Source organism: Mauremys reevesii, linkage group 11 (genome assembly GCF_016161935.1).
Source record: "Mauremys reevesii isolate NIE-2019 linkage group 11, ASM1616193v1, whole genome shotgun sequence".
NCBI classification, from domain to species: Eukaryota; Metazoa; Chordata; order Testudines; family Geoemydidae; genus Mauremys; species Mauremys reevesii.
The window spans coordinates 3512075-3524210 of record NC_052633.1 but is presented as its reverse complement, the minus strand read 5'-3'; the positions used below and the strand labels follow the sequence as shown (position 1 = coordinate 3524210).

At 42.9% G+C, this 12136-nt stretch overlaps 1 protein-coding gene and 1 long non-coding RNA gene across 13 annotated transcripts in view; one reads left to right on the top strand and one right to left on the bottom strand.

Moving 5' to 3' along the window:
- IQCA1 (IQ motif containing with AAA domain 1) overlaps positions 1-12136 on the top strand; it is a 155522-nt gene that overhangs the window by 106262 nt on the left and 37124 nt on the right. For all 3 annotated transcript variants that reach the window (XM_039495970.1, XM_039495972.1, XM_039495971.1), the window contains exons 10-12: positions 675-781; positions 999-1097; positions 8812-8867. In XM_039495970.1, the coding sequence (XP_039351904.1) occupies positions 675-781; positions 999-1097; positions 8812-8867 (262 nt within the window). The remainder of the gene's footprint in view (positions 1-674; positions 782-998; positions 1098-8811; positions 8868-12136) is intronic.
- The window catches only part of LOC120375220, a 115270-nt gene that overhangs the window by 75863 nt on the left and 27271 nt on the right, over positions 1-12136 (bottom strand). The window contains exon 1 of one of the 10 annotated variants that reach the window (XR_005586520.1): positions 2526-2641. The exons of 8 other annotated variants lie outside the window; for them this stretch is intronic. This is a non-coding gene — a long non-coding RNA (uncharacterized LOC120375220). Of the gene's footprint in view, positions 1-2525; positions 2642-12136 lie in introns of those variants that run through there. One more of the 10 variants, XR_005586523.1, reaches the window with a different exon arrangement.

Below are 12136 nucleotides of genomic sequence, written 5' to 3'. Positions count from 1 at the left end.
TGCATAGCGTAGGTCGACTTACCGCGGTAGTGTAGACATAGCCTGTGAGGCACAAACGTTATCCCACATCAGTCAAATGCCCTCTCATTCTATTGTATTTAATGCAACATTGTATTATATAACTGGGCAAGGGAGAATGAGGACGGTGAGGAGTTAATGTTTTAAATTAACCCATGCCTCTGGTCCCACAGCTTCCCTTATCTTTTTTGTGTCCGTCTTTTAGACTGTAGGCTCCTTGGGTAGGAGATATTTGTGACTTCCCCATGACTACAGTTTAAAACTTGATACAGTAAGCAAGAGGGAGCCAGTGGAGGGATTCCAAAGTACCGTGACATGATCAAACTCATTTTATATCATTACTCCTTAAGGTTGCAAGTGAAAAACACAAGCAGTGATGCTCTAGGGATTAGGACTTGCAACCTGTAAGTGACAACCTCAATATCCATTACTAGCCCCCTGAAATCCAATACCAAACTACAATACAAGGCAAAAAAGGTTAACCTTGAGTTTCACATAGCCTAGCACATAGTGCTCTCATCTTGCTTGGGGTCTCTAGGGTCTGCTACTTACATATAATTAATAATGATTTCAACTACCCTGGTTTTTTCAACAACATCTAAAAAACCAATGTCTCCTATAACTTTTTGCCCCCTTTCTTTGCTTTTGGATAACAGACATTTGGCAGAACAGAGATGAGCGATGGAATTTCCCCCAGGAGTATGACCCAGAATTGATCAAAGAGGAGAAGCGGAAAGAAGTGGAGGAAGAGATCAGAGTGCAGGTGTGCTTACAGTAACAACAGGACATTTATAAGAATGGTTCTTGCCGGCATGGGTTTCTCTACGGTTGTAAGACCTGGCCCTGACATCTAGACCTTGCCCTATCCATTCTTTTCCTTAAATGTTTGGCTGAATATTTGTCTGCAGAGTGATTTCGGGTGCATGGCTGCAGCATGGAAAAACTAAGGAAAAAATTCAACCCTGTGCCTGTCTGAATAGGTTGATGAGCTGATGCGACAGGAATTGAAGAATCTGAAACTGGCAGTGGACAGAGAGAAGGACAAAAAACGGAAAAAGGGGAAAAAAGGTGGAAAGAAGGTGAGTGCAGCAAAGGGTGGGAAGCCAGCATGCATCACAATTCTCTACCCCTAAATACCAAGGAAGAAATCCTACCCCCACTAAAGTCAATAGCGAAACTCCCTCTGGGAGTTTTTAAGTGAATCTTGGGTCACAAGAGGTCAAAATCATCTCACATGTAAGCTGATTTCTTAGGCAGCTTTGTTTTGTGTTCTTTGTAGTTTTTTTAGATTTCAGTGTTGACCAATCCTTACACTTTTTATTTTAATTTATATTTTAGGGCCAGGCAAACCATTCTGAGGGAACAACCCCACAATATTGATCTGATTTTCAAGAGTACTCTGAAACCAGAGCTCCAGCTGAAGCCAACGGAAGTGGAGGGTGCTCTTCACTTTTGAAAATCAGACCATATATTGTGAGTCTGCTTGATCCAGATTAACACGATGGTCTTGTAATTAAGGCATGGGACTCCATGGATTGAGTCTCCTCCATTCAGAAAGCAGGTCCCTTTAAGTTGTCTCCAAATGGACACCCCAAAACCAAGACAACCAAAATCACTAGTCACTTTTGAAAATCTTGGTCTAATCATTCAAGTATCTGAACTGACTGACACACAAATGTGTGCATTTTAGTAAATATTATTTAAATGTATTCTGCTCACCATTGAAGAATTTAATGCAATTAAACCACATTTATTTAGGAAAAGGAAATAAGTTAGCAGCATAAATTACTTTAGTGTATTTGACCCATTAAAAGACAGCAAATATAGCAGTGTTGGAGTCCTAAAAAAAGAAGTACTGGAATGCATGGCAGTGGGAGGCCCCAGGAGGGAGCAGGGGGAGCTAGGAGGAAGGCAGTGGAGGAGCTGGGAGAGGTCCAGGTCCAGTGGAGCAGGAGACTGATTCCCTGCAGTTGTCCTGCCTCCACCTCTCCTAGCTGTGTCTGACTCCTGCTCCCCAAGGGGGATTCTGCTGTCTGAGTGGCCCTGATACTTGGCTCCCGACATCTCCCACCTCACTTCTATGCTCCTTTGCCCACTCCTGGCTGTAGTGTCCCCAGCTCCTTCCACTGACCCACTGTCCAGCACCCCTTGTTTGGGCCTGCCAATGGCACCAGATGGCCTGACATACTGCAGCTGAGGAGGGAAAGATGCTGCCTGGCCCAGACCCAAGGGAAGTGCCAGAACACCATTCCAGCTCCTAAAAAAGTACCAGAACAGCATTCTGAAGTGTTCTAGCACAACTTGAGTGCTGACATATAGTGTTTACATCTAATTTCACAGCATTACAGCGTCCAGAGAACTTCACAAGTGCATGTTCCTTTGAACTGCATGTGCACTTTTATTTTACCCAATGATTTACATTCCAAACAACATTTGTACAGCAGGCATTCAGCATTTACAGGCGGAATCAGCATTTCAATTTAAAATGCTAAAGGCAAATAGCAAACCCTAATCTTGTGCTGAAGTTTCACTCTTGGACTTGTTTGTGCATGCCAATACCTTCATCTGCAGTACTTCTAGTTAGATCTCAGCCCTTTTAGAAATTTAGAAAGCTCTTTGCACCTGACAAAAAAAAATTACAAGGGCAATTAAATAAATCTAGGTTGAGGCATCTTTGAAAATTGATCTATGAATACTATATGAACCCAATTAAAACAATGTCAGGGTAAATTTGAAGAGGAGGAAGGCAATGCACAAAAATGCATGTGCAGTTACAGTGACTCAGCACACAAAATGGATAGTTGCATGCACACATGGCAGTTAAGACATCTCCGATCTCATTTGTGTACACAATATCCCCCAGTTCATACACACTGAGTCACTGTAGTGAGGCCTATGGACCCTAGACTGCATTTTTGAGCATTTGGATTTCTATAATGGGAATAATGTAGACGAGGAGCAGTTAGGAAGCAGCTTGCCAACTCGCTGATGAAGAGTACTTAATTATTCAATAGTAACCCTTCTGTCTGATCAAGGGCCAGGGTTGGCAGACCCATCCCACCCTTTTTCTAGAGAGCCAGGGCCTCTGAAGCAGGTGATACAAACTAGGGAATGTTTGTAGATTTCATGGTGCCAGTGAAGACTAAGTGATGCCAGATGTAAAACAAATGTTTCAAGGGGGTTAACCTGCCTTGCAAACAGCATTCCCAAGACAACTACTATAGAGACAGACCCTTTTTCTATGTCCAGTTACCAGTGGGAAGTTGGCAGTGAGTATAATGTCTGTCAAGCTGAATACTGAAAAGCAGAGTTCATGTTCTTTCATTGGGGCATGCTCCATTTCCGGGAGGCCGTTTTTCTTGAAAATCCTTACTGCAGCTTTTAGAAAGACTTTTTTTTCTATTTGCTTTGCAACTACCATTCACAGCAAGCCCACAGATCTTAGTGCTGTTCCTCTTTGGTCCTAGGAAATATACACACTAGGAATTGATGTGCAGGTCAAAAGCACCATTGCAGTCTCTATAGTGGCACATTAGAATAAATAGTCACAGGTAAAAAAAAATGCTAAGAATTAGAAAAAGGAAATCTCTCAATCCATCAGGAAACACTCCTGACATACATCCTTCCCAGAATTCCCTTTTCTGAGGCAGCTCAGCTTTACATGTGCTGAGATGTGTAAGCACCATTGAGATTGAACTCTTAGGAAGGCCATTGTAAGGAAACGGACTGTTTCTCCCTGTAAAACTGTTTAGCTGAACATATTTTTTTTCCCTTAAACAGGACCTGGGATTTTCAAAGTTTGATTCTGTCAGACATCCCATTAAAATCCAGAAGGAAGCTGTTAGCCCTCCTATTTCACACAGTTTACCTCCAAGCAGAGCCTTGCCTTTGATTTCAGGACTTTTAAATACCATTTAGCATTCTAAAAGAAAAACCAGCAAAATCACTTATCTTCTGAGGGAATGTAACAAGCCATTTTATCCCATTGGTGGTGTTACACCAGGGTTTCATTTGGCCCAATAGTTTTAGAAGGACCCTAAATATTCACCTGCTGCCTCACACTCAAAGGGCAGGCGGATTAGATATTGGAATATTAGCCATTAGGCTGTGATGAAAATACATCAGGCAGCCAGGCATGATGGGTAAGAAGCCAAATCACTTCTTATTCTGGGCCAGACTCAGATACCCTTACTCAGGCTAACCAGCACCTTACTCCATAAGCAGTCCCATGAAAGTATTTATTACTGTTAAATATTTATACTAAAGTAATACCCAAAAGCTCTCATAAGGATTGCAGGCCCTGTACAAACACTGAAGAGACATCATTCCTGGGCCCCTGTAGGGCTTACAAGCTAGACACATCAACAGGCAGAGGATAGGGATGAGAATGCAACATTCAAGCAAATGAATCTTTTGAAGAATTGATCCAGCTTGGTAGTTAAATAGATTGAGGGTTGTTTTTAATTGACTGTAAAGGTGGAAAGGAGGCATAGTCGCACCCTGTCACCTGTGCAGCCATAATGAGCAGACTAGGTTTGTAAGCAGCAGGGAGAAGTGAATTTTAAGGATGGATTTAAAGGAAGATCTGTCAGTTTTAACTGCATCAGGAATTTGCCCCATGCATACGGAAGAGCTGACTAGTGGATGGTGCAGGCTGGGAATGAAGGCAAGAGTCAACATTATTAGGATTCTAATAGCCCCACCCTATGTAACTGCCCTAGTAATCTGAAGACTTTAACGAGGGGTACAATTTTCAGAAGTGACATTGAAAATCCATGCTAAATAGACTGGAGGTGTGCCAGTCAAGCCCAGAAAAGAGGAGGTTGCAGTAATAATGAGGGCCTTGGCTGCATGGGCAGAAAAGAAAAGTTGGATTTTAGAGATATTGTGAAGAAAAAGTGGCAAGATTTAGAAATTGCTCAATAGTCATTGGGACTACCATGGAAGGCGGCGCTATTCAATGCGAATAAGGGTATCAGAATCTGGCCCTCTACACCGACATAGTGCACTTGCTGCATACACAAGTCCTGGCTTTGCCTTCTCCCCTTGGGTTTCTTATTTCAGGGACATTTATGCCTCGCAAGTCATGTTCTCTAGGCACTCTTAGTCAATTCTTACCAATATTGTAAACATTGGTCACAAATTAATTCTGCAAAGATCAGGAAAAATGAGCAAGAAACTAATGTGAACTTTGAGGAAAGAAAATGGCTCAGATTGTGTGTGCATGTGTTACTTGCATCATAGTTCCAATATAAAAGGGTTTCATAATTGATCTCTGACATAACACGTTGAGTGGCAGCACACCACAGCAGCATTAGCCAGAAAGCCTGGAGAGGCATCCAAGGGCTTGCCTGGCAGATCCGACTATAGGGGTGTGAACAGCAGTGCACACCAAAGTGCTGCACTGTATCTGCCCAGTGTGGTCATTGTGGGCGTGAACGAAAAGGTTCATAGTTCCCGTTAATGTAACCCTCCTTCAGACTGAACTACATCGTACAAACTAGGAACCTTTCCGTTCGCACCGGCAGCGTCTACACAAGGGAGTTACAGCACTTTGGTGTGCAGCCCTGCAGTCTGAACTGCGGGGCAGTGTCGACATAGCCTTAGGCTACTCAGTGCTTTGGTACAGTGCTGTGAAGACACGGTTCCCTGCACTACTTATGGAAATGTGCAGCAGCACAAGGCCATTGCTGTATCATTTGCAATCTGTAGAGGAGATACATTAGCTGCTGTGATTAGTTTCAGAATCTGCTTCTATCGTTTTTAAAAAGTTGCCTTCTTCTCTAATGTCCCCTGAGAGTTAATGTAATATGACATGGCACAAATACGTTGGTGAGCATGTTCCCATGCTGCCCTCCGTGAGAAGAAAAAGCTTCTTCACCTGCCATCTAGGGACCAGCTGCAGTCCATGAAACACCTGCAAATGGTTCAGAGAAAGCTGGTTACATGGTTTTCAGGCCTGAACTGCACTTAAAAGAGCTAAAAAAAAAAGGGATGAAGTACTTTCTCCATGCTACTTGTCTACATAAGCAATTGATGTACCTGAGGCAGGTACCTTGTACAATTGCAAATGAAGTGGAAATGGTCAATGCAATTTTGACTTGCAGGCAAAGTGTCTACAAGACACTATCAAGATCTGCTCCACCTCGTGCTCTAGAATCCTGCTGCAAACTGATTCTGTACATGCTTACAGCAAAAGCCGCTTAGTGATCACACATTAAAGACACAAGACCCTGTGCACACCCCACTTAGGAATGGAGACGAGGGACCATTAGATCAGCCAGAACTAAATGCAGTTTCTTATACAGTAGAGGATATGCAAGAAAGTGGAAAATAACCACGAATGAATGGGTTAGGGGATGGAATAGACGGACACATTTAAAGGTAAAATCAAATAGGTTTTCATAACTGATTAACCTGTTTGCATTTAATATACAGTAAAAGCAACTGTCAGTAAGATACATTTTGTAGGAAAGCCACAGTCTAAAATTCACATTTCCTCTTATCTCAGTGCTTGCCAAATTTCACAGAAACACTGATGTCAATTAGGAAAACACATTTTTTCCATATAACAATTTTTTTAAAGCTTTTGAGTTAGTTTACTGGTGAAAATGCCCTGAAGAAATTACCAGTTGGCCAATAAATTCAGCATATGTTCAGTGTCTTTATAAAGAAAAAATCATCTTGCCTTCCCAGTAAGTCCCCACGATGCTATAATTTCTTCCAACTTCCTAAAAAATATAAAGAAACAATGCTAGAGAAGCACTGGCAATAACCTACTAGAGCAGAGGTGGGCAAACTATGGCCCACGGGCCAGTTGTGGCCCGTGGGACCATTCTGCCCAGCCCTTGAGTTCCCGGCTGGGAAGGCTAGCCCCCGACCCCTCCCCCGCTATCCCCTCTCCCCCACAGCCTCAGCTTGCCGTGCCGCCAGTGCTCCGGGCGGTATGGCTGCGAGCTCCTGCCGGGCAGCATGGCTGCGAGAGCCGCTAGCCTGCCTCGGTGCTCTAGACTGCGTGGCGGCGTGGCTGGCTCTGGCCAGGTGGCACAGCTGCCCATCCTGGTGCTCTGAGTGGCATGGTAAGGGGGCAGGAAGTGGGGGGATTGGATAAGGGGCAGGAGGTCCCAGGGGGCAGTCAGGGGACGGGGAGCGGTTGGATAGGTGTGGGAGTCCCAGGGGGGCCTATCAGGGAGTGGGGGTGCAGATAGGGGTCAGGGCAGTAAGGGGACAGGGAGATGGGGGGCTTGGATAAGGGGTGGGGCCCCAGGGGGGCAGTTAGGGGCATGGGGGCCCAGGAGGGGGTGGTCAGGGGACAAGGAGCAGGGGGGGTAGGATGAGTCGGGGGCTCTGAGGGGGGCAGTCCGGGGGCAGGAAGTGAGAGGGCTCATGGGCCAGGCTGTTTGGGGAGGGACAGCCTTCCCTACCTGGCTCTCCAGACAGTATCGGAACCCCGATGTAGCCCTCAGGCCAAAAAGTTCCCCCTCCCACCCCCCGCGTTAGAGCCAATCTCCCACTTGCTACTATAGTGTGAAACACACTTTTCTGACACCATCACTAAAGATGTTTGTGCAACATAGAACATGTTTCTTGTCCTATAAACCACCACACACTGCTAGGACTATTTACATAAAGAAGTCTGTGGTATAGTTCTGCATATTTGAACATGTTTGTATTATTCTAATGCAGGTCCATTAAAAATATTAGCTTTCTCCTATCTATATAGCTCTGGGAATATCTAGATTATTTACATTGTATTATGAACAGTAACCGATGATATGAGCAATAGATTGTCTAAAGTATGATCCGGTCTTTAGAAAGTTATGATTGATTCATTTCTAATCATTGCTGATTTACTCCGGGAACAATAGCATTTTCCAGATAGCTAGATAGGATTTTCTTTTTTAAATGTGCAACCCCTGGAGCACTGCATAAGGGTTTGTGAATAATTCAATAAACTAATAAATAAATGCATGAGTAGGTGGTTATATAGTCTCCTCTTCCCAAGGGCTGAGGAAACTAATCGTTTACGCTCATGCCTGGCTTTTAAAGTGTGGAGTAGTCTCATTGACCTCAGCATGACCAATCCCATTAGCTCATGCTTAAGTGCTTCGCTGGACTGGGCCTACTACACCAAGCTCTAACTTCACTGTGTGTTACACACATGGATTAACCAAGCGCTGTCCTTACTTAAGTGTTGTGTTGAAATCCATAAGTAGATTTGTGTCCAGTGACTTCTAATGACTATGGAGAGTACTAGCATATGTGATTCCCACACTTGTGTTTATTTGTTTTCCATGGGGTTTTGCAATGTGTGAGGAAACCATTTGCACAATATGTCGTCTTCTCGTAATGCTTCAGTTACTGTGGAGAAAATCCCAAGAGAAGACCTGCTCTAGTTATCCTGACCTCATGCTACTTCTTCCCTGAGTAGGTAGGAAGGAGATTAATGGTTAGGGCACTATCTGGGACTCAGGAGACTTGGATTCAATTCCTGGCTCAACCACAGCCATCCTATGGGACCTTAGGCAAGTCGCTTAGTCTCCCTCGTGCCTCAGTTTCTCATTTGTAAATAGGAATAGTACTTCCCTATCTCACCGAGTGCTGCACAGATACAATCTATTCCTCAGGTACTATAGTGGTGAGGACCACATAAAAGTACATAGATAATGGAAAATACAAATGCTGAAGTATTTAGGCTTATTAAAGTTGGATCAGCAAGTTTTGGCCTTCATCTCAGTTCCAATAGCCCTGCTACTTATGTCATTAATTGCTGTCTACATTTATGATCCTCAGAAAAAGAAAAAAGGGAAGAAGAAGAAAAAGAAGGAGAAAGATTTGACTCCCGACAGGTAAAGAATGCACCTGTTCACTCTAAGAGTTACATAACGATGAAATTCTGTATCCTTTATATTTGCCACACTGCCAAACCCTTTTCGTTTTGTTTACTTACAAAAGGACAGTGTCATAACTGGTAGAAGCAGCAAAGAATTCTGTGGCACCTTATAGACTAACAGACGTTTTGCAGCATGAGCTTTCGTGGGTGAATACCCACTTCTTCGGATGCAAGCAGTGGAAATTTCCAGGGGCAGGTGTATATATAAGCAAGCAAGAAGCAAGCTAGAGATAACGAGGTTAGATCAATCAGGGAGGATGAGGCCTTGTTCCAGCAGCTGAGGTGGTAACTGGTGGTAACTGGTAGGTTTACATTTCAACCTACCAGTGCCAGCAGCCTCACACTCATGAAGAACCCTACAACAAACAAACAGCTATAAATATCCACAGATGTCTAGAAAATAAAACAAACCCATCATGAATTTGCAAAATGTTCATTTTAGTCTCTGAAATATTTCAAAGTAAAATCTGTTTCTGCGTTGTCAGTAAATGCCACATCGCCTCTTGACCGATAGGTTTGTAGTACTACCCATTACAAGACAAATGGTGCTTTGATGGTTTACACTGTACAATGACCCGTGCTGGGTGCGTTTCCCTTTAACTATACTGTTTTCAGTAGTTTGTAAAAGCCAAGGCCTTGATCCTGTAAAGACTTACACATGTACTTCAACAGCCAGACTTCATTGACACCAATAGGACTCCTCAGTGCATAAACATAGCATGTGTGTAAGTCCCTGCAGGCTCTTGGGCCCAATTCTCTAATGAAGCCCCTTGCAGTTTTATTCCCCCAGCCCCTCACCAGCAGATGCAGGAACACCTGGCAGTCTCAGATGTCTACAGATTTTCCATCCAATTTAAAGTCCCTGAGAAGAGAGGCTGTAGTCAGCCCTAGTGAAATACACAATAAAGCAGCCTTTGTTTCTCATGTAACAAGTACATGTCATAGATCAGTCTTATTTCTTGTCTGACCAACATAAATTCTAGAGGGCACCTTACAATTTGTTAAATGTTTCTGTGCTGAGGGCAGAGTTTATTTTACTTGAGGGGTTCGAGCAAATTCCATGTTTTGACACCTGCATTTTCAACATTCACATGATACATCTACTGATAATCTGCCCATTTTTCACTTGTGATAACTCAGCATAGGTTTGTATTGTATGTAACAACAAGCACCAGTTTATCTAGTAGCAGCGTGGAACAGGGACAGATTGCGCTCCTAAGGGACCAGGAGCCAAGAGCACTGTAGGGACAAGTATGCTCAGCACCTGGTGGAAAGAAGTGCCTTGTATTGTGATCCAATCCTATTCACTTGTATAGGATTTAGCACAACTGGGCCCTTTGGGCGCTACTGCAATACAATCGATCAAGAATGGTGTCTTATTTGGGTTTCAAATGTAAAAATCTCTTAAGCCAAATAAGTAAGCGTTGAAGAAATATTTCATGGAAGTGTATGGAAGATGACCTCTCATACTGACATACTGTATGTCCCTCGGCCCACACCGCTTCCAGCAGTTCCCATTGGCCCAGAGCAGCGAACCGCGGCTAGTGGGAGCCGCGATCAGCCAGACCTGCGGACGCAGCAGGTAAACAAACCGGCCCGGCCCACCAGGGGCTTTCCCTACACAAACGGTGACCCCAGTTTGAGAAACCCTGGTATAACAGCTCCAAGGTCTATCAATTATATGCATATTCACTTTTACAACGATACTTACTTTATACACACATATATGAACATATACTTGTACAGCTGTAATGCTGATGCCTCTGGGTGGGTCAGCAGCATCAAGGATTGAATTTGGGACCTCTGGATCTTAATGCATGAGGCTCTACTGCCTGAACTAAAACACCCAGCCCTCTTAGCCAAGGCTGTAGCAAGCACAATCAACCTCTATTGACCTACCCACCTCTAGAGGGGGACAGAGTGCTACACCAAACAGGCGTGGCTTACTCAGAAAATATGTAATTATTACTACTATGCTATTAGTGACTATTATTTTAATACTATATTATATGCTTTGTAGTAGCTAGCTTGTTATAATAGTTTCTTTGGCCTTTAAGTTTCACACATTGCTCCTGCCTGCTGTTCAGGAAAAGGGGTAAAATTTCAGAAATAGCCAAGAGGGGCTCATGTCTATCTTTGTGTGTTGTTACACGGTAGAGAAACAGAGGGGCTTCAATCAACAGACGGGACTGAGCAGAACACACTTCCACATGGAGGAGATGCAGTTCATGCATCATTAAATTTGCACATTTAAAATAATAAGGCAGGAAATGCAAAAGTTATGGCTCTTATAACATGGACAAGATAGCACTGCTGTACCTGCTGTACATTTTGTGATATACACCTAACATAAAAATCACCATGTTATACATTCAGCTATGAAAACAAGAACCAGACTGGCAGCATTAATGTTGTAGGCACATTAAATTTTGCATTTTCCTTATTACTGCTTATGTATTAATTATGCACTGTGTGGGCATAATTTTAAAATGCAATGTCTATTGGAAAACACACAAGACATGAAATTAAAGGTATATTGGATTTTATTGGCCAACTGATACCTATTATTAAATATTTGTATTCTTTTAGTAGTACTGAAATGCCTCAGTTAGGACTGGTAACCGAAATTATTAGAGGCATGGAAAGCCTTCCTTATGAGACACAACAGATTGGAACTGTTTAGCTTGAAGACGAGATGAATAAGAGATGTTAAAGGTATACAGAATAATGAAAGATATAAGAAGGTCACATTAGGCATTCTTATTTACCCTCAAAATATAAGACTATGACCTTCAGTAAAAATGGAAGGCAATATACTTATACAGTGTACAAAGAATTATTTCCTCAAAGCAATTTTAATTAATCTGTAGATTTCATTGCTACAAAATCTCATGGAGGCCGAGAGTTTAGCAGGATACCAAAAAAGAGAGAGAAAAAAAATTCAAGGATATAAATCCTCACTTCTTAGGGCAAAAGACACCCACAAATTGACAGGAGATAGGAAGAAACTTCCTCAAGGAGCATGTTATTCCATAATTGTCCACGGCATGATTTTTTCCCCACCCGCCTCTACAACATTTGGTTCTGGCCCCCAACAGGGAGGATGCCAAACTAGGTGAACCATTGGTTGAGCCAGTATAATAAAGTATGTGATGTTCTTAAAGGACTGGAAGTTGGTCTATTGAAAACAGAATCAATTCCAGAAGATTAATTAATTACTAATTG